Genomic DNA, 24557 nt, shown 5'->3' on the forward strand with positions numbered 1-24557 from the left:
ATCAATGAGGGTGTGTGACACATCTGTTGGGCATGTGAGCCTACATTACAAAACTGGCTGACCTTTGCACATATAATTTATTAAGAATAATAAATTCAAAATATAAGTTCTGCTCATCGGATTAAGACTATTTTTATATGGATTTTACACCTCTCAGAAAGAGGAATCCAACAAAAATATTAGCCTCTTAATCTGAGCATCAGAACATGGAGTTTGGACCTAGTTGTCCAAATTTAACACTCCCTCTCAACTAGGGAGAACTCCATCTATTAGTGCAATTAACATCGTGAGTCATCCCGCCGAAACTTGCTTTGCTGGCTTCTTTATTTCAGAACAGAAGTGGGTCAGTCACAAAGACATCATTCCCCGACTGACATAATCAGTCCAGAGGTCCCAGACCTCACAAATCTTGATCCCAGATCAAGTGGTTGGACCATGCCATCCTAGATAGAGAGTACGGCAATCTCTGATGCGTCCATCAGTCTTTGCTAATAGTCTCTAGCTTTTCCACACCTCATTGGCCAAATGAGAGGTACTTCCCATGAGCCCTGAACTCAATGGGTAGGATGCATACGGGGCACAGATTAAATGAGTGGCAAACCAGCTCAATAATCACAAGGGTGGGGCAGAAGCATTATGAGTGCTTATAGCTCTGAGAAGCTATCCCCAAAGCCCCCCAGAGCTCCCAGAGCTCATTGTCCAACAGGACCCACATCATAGGGTCTTTCCACGACACCAAGACTCTCACGGAAGGTTAGGAACTTGACCTTCCCCAGGGGCTTAGTGAGAATATCCGCGACCTGCTCATCAGTTCCTATATGATCGAGCCTTACGGCGCCTCGCTGTACCATATCCCGGATAAAGTGGTACCTGATATCAATATGCTTGGATCGGTCGTGGAACACAGGATTCTCAGTCATACGAATCCCACTCTGATTATCACAGAGTATTACAGTGGTATCTAGCACATGTTAGAACAGCTCACTAAAGAGCTTCCTCAACCAAACTGCTTCACAACAGGCCATACTAGCAGCAATGTATTCGGCCTCCGCGGTGCTCAAAGCCACCGACTTCTGCTCCCTGCTCATCCATGAGATCGAAGCAGAGCCAAGATTGAAACAGCATCCAGATGTGCTCTTACGATCCACCACACTGCCAGCCCAATCGGCATCAGTATATCCCCGGAGTATCACACTCCCGGCACTGTATCTCAGCCCATGGTTTATCGTGCCCCGAAGATATCTCAAAAGATTCTTGGCACCAACCCAGTGAAAATGATGAGGCTCAACCATTTGTTGACTCAAAGTATTCACTGCAAAACATATGTCCGGACGGGTGTTCACTAAGAACATCAAAGCTCCTATGAGTTGACGATACTCAGTAGGATTGGCCAAGATAGGCCCTGCAGCGCTGCCACTCAACTTCTTAAAGTTGAGTTCCATTGGTGTCGACACGGACTTACAGTCCACCATCCCAAATCTTTCCAGAAGCTTCACAATATACTTTCTTTGAGAAAGGAAAATCTCTCCAGGTCTCTGCCAGACCTCCAGGCCTAGGAAATAGTGCATCAGTCCTAGGTCTTTCATCTCGAACTCAGCAGCAAGCTCCCTCTTACATTGATGAATGAGAGGGTCATCACCTGTCAGGAAGAGGTCGTCCACATACAGCACTAGAATGAGAGGCTTTCCTTCCTCAACCTTAAAGTAAAGGTTTGGATCAGCATTGCTTCGAGTGAAGCCCAGCTTCATCAAGTAACTATCCATCCTCTCATACCAAGCTCTGGGTGCTTGCTTTAACCCATAGAGGGCTTTCTTCAACCTGCAGACATAAGTGTCTCGATCTTGAACTTCAAATCCCAGAGGTTGTTCTACATACACCTCTTCCTTTATTGCACCATGCAGAAAAGCAGTCTTGACATCCATCTGATGAAGACTCCATCCTTGCGTAGCAGCAAGGGCTATGATGGATCGGATGGTGGTATATCGAGCCACAGGTGCAAATATATCGTCATAGTCAATTCCTTCCTTTTGAGAGAAGCCACGGGCAACAAATCTTGCCTTAAACTTTTCAGCACTCCCATCAGATCCATGTTTAATCTTGTAGAGCCATTTAGCGGTGACAACAGATTTGTCCTTCGGTCTCGGGACCACATCCCAGACATCATTCTTCATAATAGCCTCATATTCTTCATGCATAGCATCCTTCCAGACTTGATGCTTGATGGCTTCTTCAAAAGATCCAGGTTCAGATTGTATAATAGTACTCATGGCAGCTAGATACCCTTGGTATCTACACGGCTTCTTGCTTTCTCGGAATGTTCCCCTTGGGGCAGCATGACCCTCAGCGTCTTCGAGGGTGTCCCTGAGCCATGATGGCCTCTTTCCTAGAGAAGGGGAAGGATCAATAGGGTCCATTGGCTCTTCAACATCAGGCATAGTCTCATCCTGGGGTTCTTCCAGATTTCCAGGTCTTTCTTCATGGTTTTCTTCAGATCTAGGAAGATCTACTACTTTCTTCAGGGAAGCATCTTCGTCAAAAGTGACATCATGGCTTATCTCTACTTCCCTTTGACCAGGTACATAGACTCTATATGCCTTAGAAGTCTCACTGTAGCCCACAAACATTCCTTTCTTCCCAGTAGCGTCCAGCTTACTTCTCTTTTCTTTCGGCACATGAAAATAGACAGGACATCCAAAAGTTCTAAAATGTGAGACATCAGGTTTCTTACCAGAGAAAACCTCTTCGGGAGTTTTGGAGTCCAAAGCGGAATGAGGGCATCGGTTTTGAATGTACACAGTAGTATTTGCAGCTTCTCCCCACAGAAACTTTGGAAGACCCTGGTCACATAGCATGGCACGGGCAGCTTCCACAATAGTCCTATTCTTGCGTTCATCAACACCATTCTGCTCAGGAGTATATGCAGTGGTAGTCTCCCTCTTAATGCCAGCTTCTCTGCAAAAGTCTTTGAACTCATTTGACTCATATTCAGTGCCATTGTCAGTCCTCAAAATCTTGATCTTCTTTCCGGTCATATTTTCCACCAAGGCTTTGAAGGTACGGAACCACATGAAAGCCTCATCCTTCTTCTTCAAGAAGTATATCCAGGTTTTGCGAGAGAAGTCATCAATAAATGTCATATAGTAAGAACATCCCCCCAGGGATGTTACAGGCAACATACCGGAAAGATCAGAATGGACCAGTTGCAATATCTCAGATGTCTTTGTGACACTTGAGGGGAAAGGTCCCCTTGTATGTTTTCCTTCAGCACAGCCCTTACATACACCTTTATGATTATTTCCAAAATCAGGCATCCCTGTCACCACCTTCCTTGCTTCGGGAAGAGCCTTGTAATGAAGGTGTCCAAATCTTCGATGCCATAGTTCGGTTTGACGGATAGTATCACAAGTCATAGCTCCCAACGGACTCCCTCCAACCTGGTAGAGTGTACCAACTCTAAAACCAATTGAGATAGCTTCCTTGAAGCTCTTCTTCCACATGAGTACCTTTCCATCAGAGAAAGTTACATTGAATCCTTTGTCTTCCATGGCAGATACAGACACAAGGTTCTTCTTCAATTTGGGTACATAGAGTACATCTTGTAGATGGAGGACTTGTCCTTGAGACAAGTGGAGGGTCACAGTCCCGGTCCCTTTCACAGGATAAGTGGCATTATCCCCAAGGGTAATTTCTAGATTAGTATCCCTTTCAACCATGTCAGAAAGTGCTTCCTTGAATCCGGTGATGTGTCTTGAGGCACCACTATCGATTAGCCAGACATCCATAGTGTCGGGCGGAGATGCAGCTGAGAGAGCAGATATTAGAATATACTCATTTCTTTTATCAGCAACATTAGACTCCTCATACCTGGTATTTCTGGTCCTTTTAGAAGGTGGATGGTTTCCTTCAAAGTGAGCCTTCCTCTTTCCTTTGGATTTGTCATTTCTTTGATTCCCATTCCTTCGGTTGTTGTTGTTGTCGTCACTATCGGGAGAATTCTTCTGGAAGGTGCATTCTCTAGCATAGTGTCCAGTCCTATGGCAGGTGAAACATTTACCCTTCTTCTTTTGAGTCTTAGTCCTTCCTTTGTCCTTGGAACCACCAGAGTTCTTCTTTCGGGAATGAGCAACATAGGCAGCATTTCTTTCATTATCAAATTCCTTCATCCTTGTTTCTTCTTGCATACATCTAGACAGAAGCTCATCAAAGTTAGGGATGGTATTATTGTTGAGAATGGTAGTTGTGAATACTTGCCATTCATATGGAAGTCCTCCAAGTGCGGTGAGAACCATCTCACGATCAGCTATTGTCTCCCCAATAGCTAGCAGATTGTTCCTGGTTTCGGTCAACTTCATAAAGAAAGTTTGAATAGACTCGTCTCGGCCCTTCTTCATATTCTTCAACTTGTTCTTGAGGAATAGCACTTGGTTCACATTGTTTACTCGGAACATAAGTATCAGTTTGTCATACATCTCCTTGGATGTGCCTAGTTCAGATATGTAGGCAACCAGACTCTTATTTATGGATTCCCTGATCAGCAGTTTTGCTCTGATTTCTCCCTTCTTATACTTGTGTTTAACAGCAGCAGAGGCATTTGATGGAGGTTCTTGAATCTTCCCTGTCACATGATCTAGGACATCATGATCTTCTAATTTGAGATCTAATAACATCTTCCAGGCATGGAAGTCATCACTTCCAGTCAGCTTGTCATTCTCCCTGAATTCAAGCTTAGAGGAATCCATTTCCTTCGATGATGATTGCTATAGATAGAGTTTGTCTTCACCTCAGCTCTGATACCATGTAAAGTTTTGTAGATGTTCTATGCTAAGAGCAATTTCACTTTTCTCACAGCAATCATACAAGTAGATAAGCAAAATGCAGATAGAACATATAAGCAGATCTTACAGAAGACAAATCAGAAACAAGAAAAATGTATGTGTTTGTTTCGGCGGTCAACAGGATGCTTCAACCAGCAAAGTCTCCTTTGGTTAGCCAGCCCAGCATGTATCACAACAACCCTCCAACCAGTAGATGAGTCAACCCAAGTCAGTTCTACAAAAGTCAACGCTGTCCTGAAAAGTCAACGCAGGGGCAGCAAGCTAAAAGTCAACGCAGCAGCAAAACAGTCAACCCTTTGACCTCGATTTTTGTGCCAGGTAGTATGGCCTTCAAAAATCGAATCTCCCACAAGTTTTCAGCTTGTTTGGACCAAGCGTTGACCAAAGTCAACGCTGGTCAAACTTCTGCGAAACCCTAGCAGCAGAAAAATCCTCTTCGTCCTTCCCACGTGTGGCTGAAATTCGTCCTCCAAGTAGCTCGTACTTTTAGGATGAGAGAGGAAGATGTGAGTTGTTTTTGTGATCCAATTCTCTCCAACTTTTCCTGTATATATATATCCATCAATGAGGGTGTGTGACACATCTGTTGGGCATGTGAGCCTACATTACAAAACTGGCTGACCTTTGCACATATAATTTATTAAGAATAATAAATTCAAAATATAAGTTCTGCTCATCGGATTAAGACTATTTTTATATGGATTTTACACCTCTCAGAAAGAGGAATCCAACAAAAATATTAGCCTCTTAATCTGAGCATCAGAACATGGAGTTTGGACCTAGTTGTCCAAATTTAACAACACTCTTCATATAATATCCATGCTGGTCTGGTAAAGCATATGAAGCTTTAAAACAAATAGGGAATTCATTTAGATGCTGCAAGCTCTTAAGATCTGATTTGGGTCTGATGTCAAGTTGATATCAATAGGATTAGATCTGTTTTGTTGTCTCTTCAAAGCCAAAATTGCAGACACAGATTTGTCCTATGGTTATATTCATGCAGTCTCAATGGCTTATGAATCAATTTGACTCACACATGCTTAAAGAATTAAAAACATCTTGAGCTTGTTTACGCTTTCAATGGTGGTTTATGGATGATAACCAATCTGAGTCTTACAGCAAATTTGTTCATTTTCTTTCGTATATCATGGTGGTTTCAATGATATGGTAAACATTTTCTAAATCCAAAATATGACAGTTGAAATTGAACCTTAAGGGAACCATGGATTTGAATTAGGAATCGAAATTCTGTTCACCTTAATTACTGATAAGAAGATTTTGTTTATGAGCACTGTTGGATACATATTTCATATCTCTAAATTTGGAAAAAGCATCTCAAATTACACATCTGGAATTCTAGTAACTCACTTATGAGAGTGCTGGTTCACGAGTAGTTTTTACCAGTCTGGAATTTCTCTCTAACAGTCACAACAGTGAATTTGGAAGTGAATTGTTTACAGGATATAACATTGCAGTATGATATCATCCTAAAATCTGGAATATATAAGTCACTTTGAGCACAATTTTACAATTAAAGTTCATTTACAGCATTGATGTATTTACAATCTCTTGGACTTAAAATTCTAGAATCGAGCATCACGCGCTGTATTGTAGTTGGATGATACTCTGAAGGCTGCAATAATTATACACTTGTATCATTTCTTTTCATGGTGAACTGATGATTTTCACATACTGCGAATTTAAATTGATTGACTTCGCACTTAATACATCAGTTCTATTTCCTTTCAAAAGAGCGAATTAATTAATCATGAATAATCTGCCTAACTCCCACGGCTCCAACACAAACTGGTTATGTTCACTTTAGGGACACCCCCCTAGCCTCAGAAACCCATCTCCTTAGTCTGAAGTGAGAGACAAGCCCACCAAGGTAGCAATGGGTGGCTTGCCTGAGAGTTACCTCTAGGCTCTCCTGTTGAGGTTAGGATTTTTCCTCCTAGGCAAGAGTTTGAGCAGTAACAGCTCCCATGAAATTAAGATTCATAAACCATAGATTATCCATAACAGTGGAGCTCATGGACAAGTGACACTTAAAATTAAAGGTGATAGGATGGGCAATAAATCAATCCCAAACTTTGTACTTCCTCCTCACTAACATGTGCAAAGGGATGTATAATAAACTGACAAGGATGGATTGCAGTGACAAAAGTAGGTTCTCTCTGGCTTTTGGTCTCCACAGGTGCTTTTGGAATGCCAGTAAGGTTGAGTACACAGGATTAATCCTGATATCTTCGGTCCAGAGATCTGGCAGGATTCCATGGTTTGGCTTTGGCTCAAATCTTCAAGTGAATTGGGTTACACTCTCAAATCTCAGCCCTGTGGTCTGCCCTCATTTTGAAAGTGTTGGTCGTCTCCAAAATGGGATCTCATAGATAGTACATCCAGTTCTGGGTCCTGATTTTTTTAAGTGCAGAAGTTGTTTCAACATACAGAATTAAGTTCAATTCCAAGGTTTGGGTAAGAATGGGAGGACCACAAGCACTCCAGTCATTGTATCCCCTGCAAAATTTCAGAACCTCATAGACCTCAGCAGATGAGTACATGCCAGATTGAAGACTTATCAGTGGACTTTTCTCATTACAGAGCAAAATGAAAGTCAAATTGAGTCTGAAACAACCAGGAATCCAAAGTTATCAGATGTTGTGGCCCAGCAAAGCAGGCAAATGGAGAAATTGGAAGCAGAGTTCAATATGCCTTATGAATTAGAGTTGGGTCTAGCTAGGAGATCACATTCTCTGGTCTCCCTTCCAAAGATATCTATTTGTTCTGTTGGAGCAGCAGTCAAGGATGGAAAAACAGTTTGGCAAGAACAAGGAGACAAGGCAAACGGAAATGCAGACCTGGAGTACAACCTTCAGTCAGCCATCAAACAGGAAGCCCTTAGTGGGCATGTTTTCTTCCATGTCCAGGTTTTAATGCGTTGTCAGGGAGATTTGTTACTAGCTCAGATTATCAGGCAGTACACTAGTTGACTCTATAGTTATATTGCTACAAATGTAAAAATAGCTTATATGGTAGGCAGTCATTTCAAAATTTTGGGTCTTTTTTAAACCTTGATCTCAGGCATTTTGAACTTTGCCTTGTATTACTTTGCTGTACAATGCAGCCACAGCCATCCTTGATTACAAGCAATAACCATTCCAATTATAATTACTGAAAAAACAAAAATACAATCTTATTCATGGGAAATGTCACTTTCTGAGAAATGTGATTCTAGAGGAACGTGATTATTACAGCTAGACATAGATTATAAACAGTGCATGTTCTTAGTAGTTACACTACTTGTATTTGGGATTCAATATTGTTAAATACCTTGTGACTTTGAAAACTTCCAACTTGAGAAAAACCAATTTGATTTCTAGTTTATTATATTTGCACAAGAAAACATTGGAGACAATATGCCCGATGAACTTACCGATTCAACTGCATAACAAGGTACCATTAAGATAACTCCAATCAGAAATTTTTGTTCCTGCCAATATTCATACAGAATCCTGGTGAAATTAGGAAAACTAGTTAAAAGGACAAAAAGATATCAGAAACAAGACATGATATACCATCAACATCCAACTATAAAGTAGATATCCTCAATATCTTATCCATGATTCTGAAAGGTGCTCCGAATCTCGGAGTTCAAATATTGATTATGCAGATAAGCATATAACATGTTCTGTGCACGTGCAAAATAAAAGATACACAGAGAATAGCACCAGCAAAAAATCAATTTTAGTGGTTCTAAGACAAACCTCAGGATTCTTGTAAGCTAACAGATGCTCAAAGAGAAGAAACATTGAAAGAGAAAGCGCAATAAGTACAAAAGTGCCAGCAACAATGATTGCCCACGTGCGGAACGTATTCTCGTCTCCACTGGCAAAAAAGAATCCAACAGTCTTCAACGAATTTGTATATTCTGCAATAGTTCCATTGATTCCGAAAAATTGCCATTCCCACCTCCCTACCATTGAATCAACTGTTCACGAGTCCCCTCTCCAATGCCAAAGGAGTACTGACTCTGAAATCTTATTCTGTTAAGTAAATGGCCAATTTAGCATTGCAATTAACAAATTGTCTCAAGAAATCCGACCTATGTAGATTCACAACTCAATTTCATCAGTGAACATAAATATTTGAGTTGCCTTCAACCAAATTGTACACTGAATATCAAAAGGGATCACCACCACTGTTTTTTTTTTCTGACTGGAAAATTTAGCATATATTTCAAAGGCTTTGCACTAATACTTGACAATTTATTTTCGATACATCAAAACAAAGCTGTTGCCTTTCATTTCCAGCAAATCTCGATCTGCATTAACCCTCAAAAATTTATAAAACAGATATGCAGAGTTCTACAGTAACATTCTTGTGTAACTTTAAACTGATGCTCCTTCATTTGTTTTCTTGTGACAAGAAATTTGTAGTTTGTGGCACAATTCCTTTATTTCTCGTAATGTGACCAAAGCTTTATGTTCAGAATCCAAGGAATGGTGCTGCTGCTAAAGAGAGAAAATTGCTTCTACTCTGCCATTGCTTGCTGCTTCAAATGTAAAACACCTTTTACTAGTTGCAAATGAACCAGTCGATAAATGTTCGACTGCTGGAAAATGTTGCCAGATGTTGAAGCCACCAAACACATCCCCAGGTAGTTCTGCCTCAATTTATTTTCCTGCCTTCTATCAGAAATAAAACTCAAGTCAATATACATAAACGAAAAGCCAACCTCTTGACCAATATCTCCACAAATATTCAAATGTTAAAACTAGCTGTAGATACTTCAAAGTTTAAATTGCCCGGGTCATAACAAATAGACTTAAGTAAAAATTGGAAAACCAGCAAACCAGCCTAGCAGAAGACATTTCAAACAAGAACAGCTATAACGAGAAATAGTAAATACTAAGTGCATCATTTGCCATTGAATACTTTTGAGTCTTGACAACTAGCTACAGCCACCACACAAACATCTGATCTGATGAACTATTCATAAAACCGTATGACCAAGGCAATACAGTAAGTCCATCAACAATAACCTTGTCAAATCCAAAGATTCCCATCTAAGCATTATTGCAATCCTCCACTGACCACCTCCTCCTAAATTGAACCTCAGTTGGGTTGTTGGATGTCTTATGCTTTCATGACACCAGTTCGGACTGGTTTTCCCTTGAAAATGGTCGGACCGGCCAGTACAGTCCAGTTCCGTCATTCTTCTAAAACCGATGATCATGATACCAATAACCCTGGAGGCTGGAAGTGTCAGTATTGCAGGCTCCAGCACCACAAATGCTGCCCAACAAGTTCCTTCTGTAGGCATTGAGCAGAATCCATATGACTGACCAATTATATGGAAATTCCAAAAGTGAATCAATCCTATGATACTTCAGTGAAAAATACCATCATGGAGATTATCCAATCATGTAGGGTGATTGCAATTAAAATCCTATCAGGACCAATGTGCATATTGTGAGTTTACAATAGAAATACAAATTTCATCTTTCAGTATGACACCCAGTCCTCCTTCATTAGTGCTTCCTCATATGCCTAGTCTGAACTTTGAAGCAAGAAAGTTGTAAATTCATGTAAGAACATTCTACAAAACCCACTGAGACATGGGTGCCAGCATTGTCACTATGAGCAGTCCTCACTCCTTGTATTAGACATTGGAACGAACAAAGTTCGTTCTTCAAGTTAAATACTCCAAAAGACTTGGAATATGTAGATCGCCATTTAAGATACAAGAATATATATTAAAATGTATGAATGAGAAAGACGATAGAATTGAGAATGAGGGTCATATATCTATAGCTAGGTAAGTACCCTTTCACGAACGGTCATGTCTGTACAGACATGCCTCTTTCCTACTAATTATTAGTTAATTAATCGTTGTTTATGTCTATTATTATTTATATTATTTATATATATTTTATTCATAACATTGTCTTCCCCTTCAAAAAGCTTTGTCCTCAAAGTTTGTTGATGAAAAGGCTTGATCTCTTTTTATGTGTCGAATGTCTTCTCGTCTCGAAACTGTCATCTTCGTTAATACAACTTGATATGATCCTCTGAGTGATAAGCAAAATTGTCGGACTGAAAATGGATCTGACCATCCTAGATTAATCTTCTGTGGAATATTTTGATCACTGGAAATTTGTAATGAACTGTCATCATAGGACTGGATTGAGCTTACTTCAATATTCTTTGGAACATCAGTTTGTTGTTTCTGTTCTGAATGGTACAGATACGTAGCTTGATTGAGTTGTCTACTCTCGTGATTCAGATGTCGATAGGGAACTTTTTGGTTTGACTTTCCCTTATTAAGAGTGTGGAAATTTTTTTATTTTCTTCTCGTGAGGATGTTGTTGAGTTGGTTACAGAACCTTCACTTTAAATGTTCATCGTCTGAACTGCAACATGTAAGTGTGTATTTTCTTCAACTTGCTTGCCTTCTTCTTGAGTTGTGACATTCACTGGATCGGTATTTGTTCCCTTCTCTTCAAACTGGACTGTTACAACTGGAGACTTTAATACATCTTTCGTGATGAGTTTTTCTAATTTATTTTTCAATGATTGCGTATCATTTTTAAGTTTCTTGATTTGAGTGAGTAATTTCTCGCTATGGTCCTTAAGACAAGTAATTTCTTCATTTTTATCAGCAGTGATTTTGTCAAGTTCCCTTTGCATATTTTGTATCACCTTTTTACTTTCTTGAAGAATTATTTTTCATATCTCTTGTATGTATTATGGCGTCGCTGAATCTGGCTTCAAGGTAACGTCCTGTAGCGTTATTTTTTTCTTTTTGTGGGAAAGTGTCAAAAACTTCTTTTTCATATTTAAAATAAAAGAACCTAAGTTTCCATCTAGGGTGAACCTAAAATAATGTCACCTTGATCATTCCACAGGGTTTGAACTGAGTATCGTGATATGAATGTATAATCTCCAATGTTTAATTGTAAATTGGTTAAGTCATAATTTTTGTTGTTATAACAATATAATTTTTCGATTATATTTGACTTGGGAATCACTAATTGCTCTGCGATTTTAGGTTTTATATAATATTTATCTTCGGCTGGTGAGATAGCGATAGTAACATCCTTTCCTGCAATAGATCCTTTAATTCTAAATAGCACTGAGACATACTTATATTTAGTTTCTAGAAATCTTCCGACCTTCATTTCCGATCTAGGCTCCATGTTTCTTGACCTTAGGGTTAAAAAGATACCCCTTTTTAATCTTTAGAGTAACACTTTTATACTTCTTTTTTTAAATACCCTTGGGTTAAATAACCTTTTTGTTTTCTTACTTTCATTTTTTTAAATCTTTAACAATTTCTTTCTTTTTATTGCAAATATATATAAAGTTACACCAAATAGTGTCGATTCCACTAACATTAAAATTTTGCTTGACCTCTTATCCTTAAATATGTATTAACCGATTTCATATGTTTCTTGCGTATCACATTTTATGTCGGAAACAACAGCTTGATTAATCAAATGACAATGGTAATTTTGTTTTGGAAATCGCTGCAACACTTCAAAGAAGTCCCTTATTACCCAACACATCCAGCAATCAATAGGTGACAGGCCCTTTTGCTTATAGACCTTGCAATTACATTAAAAAAATGGCCAAGGCGGTATCCTAGCCGACCTAACAAGTTTTCAAGCGGTTTAGAATATGCACCGAGAGCTACATGATGCAGCCTTGGCACGAGTTTATTCCACTTGCAAGGCTTATGGTTATATTCTTATCACTGGATTTCTTTGTTGCAAGGCACAACTCCACGCAGATATTTAATCACGAGATGGAAAATATTGTTCTTAAGTTCGAATAAATTTGGCGGCAATGGCTCTGATATATTTCTTATCAGCGATGAAGGAAAACAAGTCGTTTATTCAAGTTTTTGTTGAGGCAGCGAGATCGACGAGGGTTGGGATGTTTCTAAAGTGGCAGAAACGACTCGGATAGGAATGCAAACAGCTAGATGACGAGTCAACTGACGGAAAAGGACCCTACCACTGCATAGGAGGGACTTTTGATGGGGTTGCATACATGGCTCTGGTGCAACGGAAAAGTAAGTCGCTTTTTTTGTTTTTTAATAATTTCTTATATATATTTTCTTTTAAAATAATATTTTTTCTTAAAAATGATTTTTTTAATGATTTTTTTATTTTTTATTTTTATTTTTAATAACTTTTTTTAATTATTTTATACAACTTCTTTTTTACCTTTTTTTTTATTTTATTTTTTATCCACTCTAATTTATTTATTTATTTTTTAATGGCCCAAGGCCTTAGGCAAAAATGGAGAATCCCCATAAACTTGTAGTGAAACACTTGAATTGCAACAGCAATAAAATTAACGAAGAGTCGATGACCAATGGCCTAAATCGAAGAGCATGCCTCTGCGCAAGGGTGGAGCGGCTAGAGGATCAAACAACTCTGATACCAAATGAAACGAACAAAGTTCGTTCTTCAAGTTAAATACTCTAGAAGACTTGGAATATGTGGATCTCTATTTAGTATACAAGAATATATATTAAAATGTATGAAGGAGAAAGATGATACAATTGAGAGTGAGGGTCTTGAGCCCTGTATATATAGCCAGGTAAATACCCTTACATGAACGGTCATGTCCGTAGAGACATGCCTCTCCCCTGCTAATTATTAGTTAATTAATCATTGTTTATGTCTATTATTATGTATATTATTTATATATATTTTATTCATAACAGATATTGGTATCATTGTTGTCAAGAGAATGAAACATTCGAATGACCATATGTGCCTATGTTGATATTAGGTTCATCGACGCTATGCTAGTGCTATTACCTAGATAGTTAATCAAGTTGTTTCTTTCAACCCTTTTCAAGTAGTTTTGTAGCCATCAAAGCAAAATTCTACATTTTGTGTTAATAAATTTTGATTTAAAAAATTGCAGAATGGCAGATAATTCTGAAAGTTCAGAATTTTTAATTTTGGGATTTCCAAATACTCAGGTGCCCGATAGTGAGTTTTTCAAATGACAGAAAGTTGCAATCCTATGTTGCAGGAAACGTTGCCCACGAGTCAGTTTCCGGTCGAAAATGAAATGGAAACGAGGAAACTCATACTGTACGACCTGGAAACTCGTTTTCGGCCGTACTGGCACGTTTCACGCTAGGGAAACGTGGCCAGTACAGTCGGAAACGAGTTTCCAGGTCGTATAGCGTAGTTTCCACTTCACAGCTGTGGTTTTTTTCACTTCTAACTGTTTATTGGTCAAATAAAATATCTTTTGGATGCTTCTAGATGCCTCTCTCAAGTTATAAAAATACTCTCGCCTCATTCTCTCATCACACAATTGAGCAAGTCATGTCTCTTGGAGATGAACGATTTTAGCAAAGGAGAAAAGAAGAAGAGAGCAGTGATTTCAGCTAGGGCGTTTTCAACAGTGAGCAAAGGAGATTTCAGCAGCAAGAGAAAGAGATTTTAGCAGTAGATTTGGAGTTCAGAGTTTCCGGCTACGGCATTCTTGGCTTTTGGCTCAACTATAGCCATATTTATCTTATCTTTTTTGGCATTTTAGGGTAGCTTCAGCTACAAAAAAATTAATTTGGGTAAGAAGCATTCATTTTCTTAGTTTTTTACTACTATTTCTTCAATTTTTCGAGGGTTTATGCTTGCAAATATATGAAAAAACGTTTTTTCTTTACAGATTTTTTTTTTTTTGCAGCAATGGCTTCCAACCAAGTTGTAGCTACAAATTCAAGCCCCAGATCCAACCCAAGGGCTTAATATTATCCTCTTTGGAGGCATGTTTAGAAGCTTCAAAAATGTGGAGGTGGTGGCTCATGGGAATGGCGATGTAATCTTTGCAGTAATTCATACAAGGGCTCCTACCCAAGAGTGAAGGCACATCTTTTGCATTGAGGGGGACAGAGGATTGCAATTTGCACAAAAACGACAGACCCATTGGCAAGAAGGGCATATCAAAGAGAGCAAGCTGAGGCGGATGGGATTAAGAGAAGGCATGATGAGCTTAGTCAAGCTACTCCTCAAGCTCCACCTAACATTGAGCCAAGGATTGTAGTTGAAGCAAGGAAGAGGAGAGCCAGTGCCACTCAACAACATGAACAACCAGTATCCAAAAATACCAAAGGCGCATCCCCTTCAGTTCAGGATAGCAGAATTGCTAATTGATGAATGTGCAAGCGAGTGAAGAAATTGATTCCAGAGTGGCTAGGTTCATTCAATGTTGTTTGCTCTCCTTACTGACAAGATATGATAAGGGCAATTAACAAAGCTCCTCAAGGGTACAAGGGGCCCAACTATGAGAAAGTCAGAACTCAGCTTCTCAAAAATGAGGAGGAGCTTGTGGAGGATATCTTATCACCAATTCGTTCTTCTTGGAGCAGCTCTGGGGTTACCACAGTCTTAGATGGATGGACAGATACAAGGCGCAAACCATTGATAAATATCATTGCCACTTCCCCCAATGGAGCAATGTTTATAAAGGCTGAAAATTGGTCAAGAGAGGTAAAAGATGCACAGTTCATTGTTGATGTTATTATAATATCTATTAAACAAATAGGGCGTAACAGGGTGGTGCAAGTTATCACAGATAATGCACCAATTTGCAAAGTTGCGGGTTTAATTATTGAGGGGAGGTATGACCACATCTTTTGGACACCCTGCGTTGTCCATAATCTGAATCTGATCTTACAAGAGATCGACAATAAAGTTCCATGGATAAAGGAAATCACAGGGGAAGCAAGGGAGATTGTTAAATTCATCACCAACCACCACCAATCTCAAGCAATATTTCGAGAGTACTCCAAATTGGAGTTGTTAAAAGTTGTTGAGACAAATTATGCCTCAAACTTCCTAATGTTGCATTGTCTTGTTGAGGTTAAGCAAGCATTAGTTTCGATGGTGGTGAGTCAACTTTGGGTTGAGTGGAGACAAGCAGATTCAAAGCAGGAATATATGGTGCGTAGATTGTGCCTTGATGAGGACTGGTGGAGCAAGATAGATTTCTTGCTAAAGTTCACAACCCCTACATTTGAGCTTCTTCGGAATGCTAACAATGACCAACCTTTCTTAGGAGAGGTAATATGTTGGCATGGATTCCATGGTTGAGAAAACTATGGAAATCATTTCACAAGAGTCTCCACAACTTTTGTTTGTTGATGATCATTTTGCTGATTTAGTCAAGAAAATCATTGTTGATAGGTGGAACAATTTCAACACTCCATTGCACACTTTAGCACATGCCTTGAACCCCGAAGTATATCATGAGGAGCTTATTGCTCAAAACAATGGGAAGAGGAAGGCTCCCCATAACGATAGAGAGGTGGCTAATGGCGTTTAAAAAACCCTTATGAGAATATTTCCATCTCATCTATACAGGGAGGTAAAGGAAGAATTTGCCAGTTTTGTTGTAGGATTAGATCATTATGCAAATATATCATCTTTCGCAGAGAGAAGCACCATGAATCCAGTTAGGTGGTGGATTTGTAATGGAACAAATGGTGTACATTTGCAAAAACTTTCCATTCGTGTTCTTTCACAACTGGCAAGCTCTTCATGAGTAGAAAGGAATTGGAGCACCTATGGTTTTATTCATTATGTGAAGCGCAATAGGTTGGGCTCACAGAAGGCAGAGGATCTTGTTTATGTGCACTCCAACCTTTGCCTTGCATCTCGTAGGGGTCCAGAATACAACAGTGGTCCTTCTAAAGAATGGGATGTGGATCCAGAAAGTCTTGATTTGGATCCCTCTCTTGTTGCCCTAAATAGTTAAGTCCAGCCTAAAAGTGGAATTGGCCCATCATCTTATTCAGCACCACCATCCACTATTGAGCATGCTTTTGCTTCTATTTCTTATGAGGATTATGATGATGAGGATTAGTCTTTTGTCTTTATAATTCTTGCAGCCTCATAGTCTTTATTGTACTTGCAGCCTCATATATATAATAAAGGTTGATTTTGAAATTTGGATATATAATACAGGTTAATTTTGATATTTCGATATTGCTATTTTTATTATGTGATCATTCATGAGTAAATGTGATGTAAATTTAATCATAATGTTTAAACTTTAAATGTAATAAATTATAATGTATCATGTATGCTTTATGATTGCACATAACATTTCTTAAATGTCTTAAATTCTAAATTATATATATATATAATATATATATATATATCGTGTTTCCCCATTTCCAAAATTTTGGGGGGTCACGTTTGATACCCGTGCCCGTTTCGGAAACTCGTACCCGTTTCCCCGTTTCGTGCAACTTAGTTGCAGTCACAAGCCAGACAAGGCCATACAGACAATGCAAAATCATAAAGATAGATTTTTAACCATTTATTATGTTCAACATTAAGGGATCCCTTTGATTTAAGTCATCCTAGAAACCAAGACAACAAAATATGAGGAAGAATGCAATGTTTAATGTCATTTTCTAATTAATTGCCCAAAGGAGGACAAAGCCTATCCAACCCCATAGGCTATAGTCAATTATAAAGGGGGAACCAGTTATTCAATGTTTTTGAGGCAACATTGGGTAAACTGGGGTAATTGGAGGAAAACTTGTGAAGGAAGCCAGAATTGGGGCTCAGTTGAGGGAAACTTGTGAAAGAAGCCAGAATTGGGGCTCAGTTGAGGGAAACTTGTTAGCTCCTCAAATTAAAATTAGAAAAAGAAACCCCAAAGGGAGTCTAGAAATCATTTTTCTCATCATGGTTGGCGGATATTTATGTTTTGTGAGCTGAGGCTCTTGAGGGTTTTAAGACCCCTTTTATTTCTGATTGGTTTCGGTGGTGAAAGATGCGACCCTATCTAATCCCTCCCACTATTATGTCTGGCATAATTTTCTGAGGCATCTTTATCTTCTTATGGCAATCAAGGGTTTCTGAGAATGGAGAATTATGTGGTTTTGTGGCTTTGTTAGGGCAATTAAGGTTACTCTATGGCAGTGTAGAATTGTGGAGACAATTACAGGAGGAGAGACGGCCTATCAACATTCAAGCAGACCTAAAACCCAAGTCCCAAGCCTGTGGGCTAACCCTAAGAGTGGTTTTCTGTAATAGCGAAGTCATTGAAGGGCATGCTTAGCTACAAAATTCCCTAAGGCCGCCATCTAAGACAGCAGTGCTTTTCCAAGCATTAATCTATCACAATGCAGGGATTTGGAAGATAAAATTAGACAGCAGATCACCCCACTGTTGCAGCGAAGGTTTCAGGAGTCTAACTGTAGCTGCAAGCAAATTCTTAGGCATTGAGGGAAGTCGCAGCCTACCTCCTGAGGCCCAATTTGGATAGCAGTCTATTCCTGTGACAGCGAGTTATTGTGGCACTTTGGAGAAGCGAAGATTAATTCCGGGTTTAGCATAAGCCCCTTTGGCGGCGAGGTTCAGTGGAGTGAGGACTGGGAGTAGAGGAGGCCCAGATTGGCACCAGCAAAAGTCTCAAGGCAATTCAAGCAGCAACAAGGGTCTGGAACAGCCTGGACTTGTAGCAGAAGGCAGCAGCAAGGTTTATTAGGTCGTCCCTAGTCAATAGTAACGCCTATTAGGGCATCACTGGATGAGCAAAGTTGTAAAGGTCATTGTTAAGCTATCTCTTGAGACAGCAAGGATATGAATAATTTTGTAATAATAGGACTGCCACTGTTTATGAATCGACAAGTGTTATACAACCAAGTCTGCTGGTTTAATACTAAATAGTACTAGGAGAAAGTTGTAAATTTGTAATCTGATGTGAACTATTGGTGCCTTGTGAAATATGCTACTTGCTTACAATATTGTACATGCAATCATAGTTTTAAAAACTCGTCAGCATGAACTGGAAACTGGTCAAACCGGCTGGATAATTGGGCAACCACGTCGAACCGGCCAAAAAAACTGGTTTAAGGGCCGATTTCTCCAAAAAACCACAAAAACAGAACCAAACCAGCCAGTTTAGGATGGAACCAGCCGGTTTATGGTCTAACCGGCCGGTTTTGTCCTAACTGATCGGCTCATTGCCAAGGTCGTGGCGGACCCACACAACGTCTTTTGGAAGTTTCCTGGGTGTTTTGGAGGGAAAGTAAGGGTTGTTTCCCTCCAAAAACACTCTCCAAGCCTTTAAAAAGAGCTCACCCCTCTCATTTGCCTCACACATCTCATTTGGAGTTTTTGTAAATTTGATTGGGAGCTTGGAGAGTATTGAGTTTTCGCTAGAGTAGTCATCTTGGAGGCTTGGAGATGGAGATGGAGATGGAGATGGAGCTGGGGCTGGAGTTGGAGTTGGATCTATTTTGGAGATAGTTTGGAGTTGTTAGTATAGTTGGCATCTTCATGAAGAGGCTAAGGAAGCTAGTTTGCATTTCCAAGTAAGGATTTTCACTATTGTCCATGTATTAAATTTTTTTATGTGTTTTATGTTATCAAATCTCTAGTTCTATGTTATCAAATTTTGTAGGCTACATATGCATTTTTTTTCCTAAATTTATCTTAGGTTTTCCATTTTTCTTAACTGCAATTTTTTTTGAAATGGCAGATTTCTTTGCAAATTTTAATTATTTCAAGCCAACATGGCTCCAAAAGCCAAGGACATTGCATGGGCTCATTGTGATGTGATTGATGGAAAAATGATATGCAAATTTTGCAATAAATCTATTGGAGGTGGGGGTATTCTCATATTGAAACAACACTTCGTTGGGATAAGAGGCCAAGTAAAGCCATGTGAAGCACCAAAGGAAGTGTTAGGTCCTGTTAGGGCAGAATACCTTGCCAAGTTTGAAAAGTTTGAGGAGAATAAGGCTAGGGAGAAGGCCATCCAAGAAGAAATTTCAAGGAAGAGGGAATTATTACAAGCCATGAAAGAGAGTGGGTATGATGATTATGAGATTCAAGACTCCTCTTCTATCCCTTCCACCAATGACCCCTTTCACTATGTTCCTCCTGCTCTTGGCCAACAATCTAAAGGAACAAAGAGAACAAACATCCAAAGTTATTTCTCATCCTCTGCCACCACTGCCTCTGCTAATCCCACTTCCTCCCAGCCAAGTCGTCAACCCACTTTGGATGAACATTGGAAAAAACAATGCAAAGAAACTTCTTATCAGTACATTTCTAGATGGTGGTATCATGCAGATATCCCATTTAATGGTGCTCACTCACCTTATTACCAAGCTATGTGAGACTTTGTTGTAGCTGCAGGAAAGGGTTTCAAAGGCCCTATTATGCATGACTTGACGGGAGCTCTTTTGCAACAAAAGATTTCTTCTATTGATAAGTATTTCATTGAGTATAGAGAGTCATGGCTCAAAATCAGGGTTGTGGGGGAGCGCCCCCCACCCCACGAACCTGCTCCCAATTCGCGCTTCAATTGGGAGCTAGTCGGGAGTGCACTCCCAAAGGGGGAATGATTTCGGGAGCCTGCTCCCTTTAAAAAAAAAAGCTCCCTAGTATTTTAGGAAGCGATTAAGGGAGCTCCCTGGTCTTTTCTGCAACAAAAAAAATGCAGTAACATTCCAAATACAATTTTCTTTCAAAGAAACAAATAATTTTTGAGTGGGGCAGCCTAATGATCAAGCCTATGACCCTAGTATTGATATGTGATTCATGGTAATGTTAAATTCTTAAAGTAAAAGTGGCATTCTCCTTTATCTTCATTTTCAACCTTTTACTTAAAATTTAACATTACCATGAAATGACTCGAGATGTTTGATAGTGGTTCCGACCTCATTGGATTTCATATGGAGAAAGTAGAATTTTAGATCTCATTTAAAATCCAGCAGACTTATCAATTTTTCAGGATTGGGGGGATTGCAAGAGCACCAAAAGCACCAATCCCTCTATGTACCTTGATGTTAGTGACATTGGTTGTCGAACTCTTCTACCATGACCTTACAAAAAATGTACCCATCACTCAAACAAAATCTTGAACTGACATGCTATATTTTTTCTATCTTATGTTAATTCTTAGAGGGTGATATTAATGACAAAGATCCCTATACAGATCCAAAGGTAATGACAAAGATACCTCTAGATATTAATTCTTAGAGGGTTATATTAATGACAAAGATCTTGATTTTCCAACAAGACTAAAAATTAGACATTTCTCGTGGCAGAAAGAACCCCAAGCATTAGCAATAGATAATAGATTTACTTGTCTTTCCTAGTTTCTAGTAGTTTTTGTAACTGTTGACTCTCTCATATTTATTATAATATTTTTTGTAAACAATATATGACAATTTAAGTTTGAAGTTTGAAGTTGGCAATTATAACTCATTGGTAATGAATTATGAATATGATGCTTCGTGTAAGTTGAAAGTTGTTTCATTTCATTTCATTTTATAACATTTCATTTCATGTTAGATATTATTTGTTGTAAAGGTTACACTTAACTTACAAGTACAACTTTGATGATCAATGATGATAAATGTTATATATTGAATTTTGAAAGCTTGAAACTTTAAGATTGATGAATCATGAGTTTCAATATGTTGTATGTTACTATGTTACTAACTTGTGGACATGGTTGATGAAAGTTATAACTTCTAGATGATTGTTGTTATATGGTTCAATCTATGTTTTTTATGCTTTTTATATCTATTTCATCATTCTACATGTTTTTGTTGACACATATGCATCAAAATATAAAATATATATATATAGATATATATATATAGAGAGAGAGAAAATTGCTCCCAAACGGGGAGCTTTTGAAAATGTCACTCCCGCTCCCAAGTAACCTTGGTCAAAACAGGTTAAACCACCATCATGTCAGATGGATGGACCGATGGAAAGAACCGCACTATCATTAATTTCATTGTTTCTTGCCCTTAAGGAACCATGTTTCTGATATCAGTTGATGCATCTAATAAGGTGAAGTACGCAACCCTTCTCTTTGAGCTTTTGGATGAGATTATTTATGAAGTGGGGGAGCAAAATGTTGTGCAGGTCATCACAGATAACGCCTCAAACTATGTTCTTTCTGGAAAGATGCTTGAGTCCAAATAGAAGACCATATTTTGGACTCCATGTGCTGCACATTGCATAGACCTCTTGCTTGAGGACATAGGCAAAGTGGAGTGGCTAAAAAACATTGTAGAGCATGCCAAGTGCATTACAAAATACCTCTACAACCACTCATGGGTATTGAGCCTAATGAGGAAAACCACTGGGGGCAGAGAGTTTGTTAAGCCTGCAATTACGAGATTTGCAACTCACTTCCTCGCGTTGCAATGCCTCAATTCTCAACAAAAAAACATGCAGAAAATGTTTTCTTCTGATAATTGGACTAAATCTCGGTGGACTCGTAGACAAGATGGCAAAGACACAAAAAAGAAAGTTCTTGACAATTATTTTTGGAAAAGGTCTGCCCTTCGTTAAGGTGCTAAGGATGGTGGATAGGAAAAAATTGGCCATGAGCTACATTTATGAGGGTATGGATCAGACAAAGGAGCAGAATGAATGAATGAAATTTTAACGTCCACGAGACTAGATATAATCTATGGCACCACTAGCTTCCCTGCTTTTTGCCTTTTGCAATTCAATCCTCTTATTATTCAAATTAATGATGAGTTGACCTAACCTTCTAACAATCCCCTCACTGAAAAGACAATGCCAAGGAACCGATGTTAACATACTGTTGTAACTGTCTCTGATGTCTCTGAAAGCATCACATTCCAAAATGAAATGTTTTTCCGATTCCACTGCCCTAGAAGTGCAAAAAGTACACACTCGCTCTTCCCAAGCTTCTTTAGGCCTTTTCCACCGACCTGTTTCGTGCCGTAGTTGATGCGAGTTAGTTCTTAATTGAGCAATAAGAATCTTTGCTCTCCATGGAATGCTAGCTCCAATGTACTCTTTTTGTTGGAGATCACACGTGGGGTTGAATTCTTGAACATAGTACTTTTTCTTTCTACCCAACTCTTTTCCCCATATATGCTTACGAAACTTCTCCATAACATAACTCTTTAAATCCTTGTTATTTGTGGGACATGCATTGAGGTAAATATTCCATTTTTGCATCCATTTGTTGTTTTGTCTCATCCATGATTTTTTTCTTTCACTCATTCCTTCATTGAAGATAACTTTAGGCCATCTACCTTCTCCCATTTATGAGGGTATGGATCAATCATCAGACAAAGGAGCAGAATGAATGAATGAAATTTTAACGTCCACGAGACTAGATATAGTCTATGGCACCACTAGCTTCCCTGCTTTTTGCCTTTCGCAATTCAATCCTCTTATTATTCAAATTAATGATGAGTTGACCTAACCTTCTAACAATCTCCTCACTGAAAAGACAATGCCAAGGAACCGCTATTAACATACTGTTGTAATTGTCTCTGATGTCTCTGAAAGCATCACATTCCAAAATGAAATGTTTCTTCGATTCCACTACCCTAGAAGTGCAAAAAATACACACTTGCTCTTCCCAAGCTTCTTTAGGCCTTCTCCACCGACCTGTTTCGCATCGTAGTTGATGCAAGTTAGTTCTTAACTGAGCAATAAGAATCTTTGCTCTCCATGGAATGCTAGCTCCAATGTACTCTTTTTGTTGGAGATCACACGTGGGGTTGAATTCTTGAACATAGTACTTTTTCTTTCTACCCAACTCTTTTCCCCGTATATGCTTACGAAACTTCTCCATAACATAACCCTTTAAATCCTTGTTATTTGTGGGACATGCATTGAGGTAAATATTCCATTTTTGCATCCATTTGTTGTTTTGTCTCATCCATGATTTTTTACTTTCACTCATTCATTCATTGAAGATAACTTTAGGCCATCTACCTTCTCCCATTTGCTCAATTCTCTAAATATACCTTATGAGACGCACCATCGCAATTGCTTCGATGCAAAATTGCTCCTATTTCATTCAACATTATCCCATAAGACACTGAACTTTTTATTTTAAACTTGCTCATGATCAAACATTTTTGGATTTTCTCAATTTGCTTCCATTTTGAGATAGGGATGTTGCTAGCCCACAATTCACACCCATATAATATCACTAGACAAACTAGGAGCCCAAAAAGCACTTTAATTGTTTTCCAATCCCATAACTCTATCTCTCTACATCTGTTTTGAAGAGCATATAATGCTTTCCACCCTCCTAAAATTCTCTTCTTTCTACAGTGCTCCCAATTAAGCTTGTTGTTGAAATCAATCCCGAGAATGTTGCCTTCCTTTACTTCTTCAAGAATGTTGCCTTCAAAGAAGAACGTATGTTGGCTCTGCTTCTTTTTATTTGAGAAAATCATTATTTTGGTCTTGCTGATATTGACTTGCATCCCCACTGCTTTACAAAAATGTTCAAGGGCATAAAGGTGCATTTGCAATCCCTGGGCCAATTTAGCAATCAATACAAGGTCATCAGCATATAAAAGAAGCTTTATCACAAACTTCCCCAACCGAACACCATCCCCACCTTGCAGATTTAGCCATTCTTCCAATTTATCAATATATAAACCAAAAAGAGTAGGGGATAAAGGGCAACCTTGCTTGACTCCGATGTCACTTCTAAAGCTTTCTGAAATGCCTGCTGAAGTTCTAATTTTGACTTTCACCTCTTCATAAAACCTATGGACAAGATGGCTAGGGTTTGGAGGCGAGGGTTTCGGGCGGAACCGCGTTCAGGTCACGGGTAGGAAGTTTGCAGTCAGTTTCCGTGAACAGGTGAAGGCGCAGGAAAGCATATCCCGGATGACTGGCAGCTGGAGGTTGGCGTTGTTTG

General features: G+C 39.0%; 1 protein-coding gene across 4 annotated transcripts in view; it reads right to left on the minus strand.

Moving 5' to 3' along the window:
- The window catches only part of LAZ1 (organic solute transporter ostalpha protein (DUF300)), a 226171-nt gene that overhangs the window by 122125 nt on the left and 79489 nt on the right, over positions 1–24557 (minus strand). Inside the window, exons 2-4 of one of the 4 annotated variants that reach the window (XM_089433283.1) lie at positions 9405–9520; positions 8600–8878; positions 8269–8325 (exon numbers count right to left, since the gene is read on the minus strand). In XM_089433283.1, coding sequence (XP_089289409.1) covers positions 8269–8325; positions 8600–8815 — 273 coding nt within the window. In that variant the 5' untranslated portion in view covers positions 8816–8878; positions 9405–9520. Of the gene's footprint in view, positions 1–8268; positions 8348–8599; positions 9524–24557 lie in introns of those variants that run through there. The other 3 variants (XM_089433282.1, XM_089433281.1, XM_089433284.1) reach the window with 3 other exon arrangements.

The sequence above is a fragment of the Pinus tabuliformis genome, chromosome 5_1 (genome assembly GCF_031772625.1).
Source record: "Pinus tabuliformis cultivar Carrire ecotype Pingquan chromosome 5_1, CPIR1, whole genome shotgun sequence".
Taxonomy (NCBI): Eukaryota; Viridiplantae; Streptophyta; class Pinopsida; order Pinales; family Pinaceae; genus Pinus; species Pinus tabuliformis.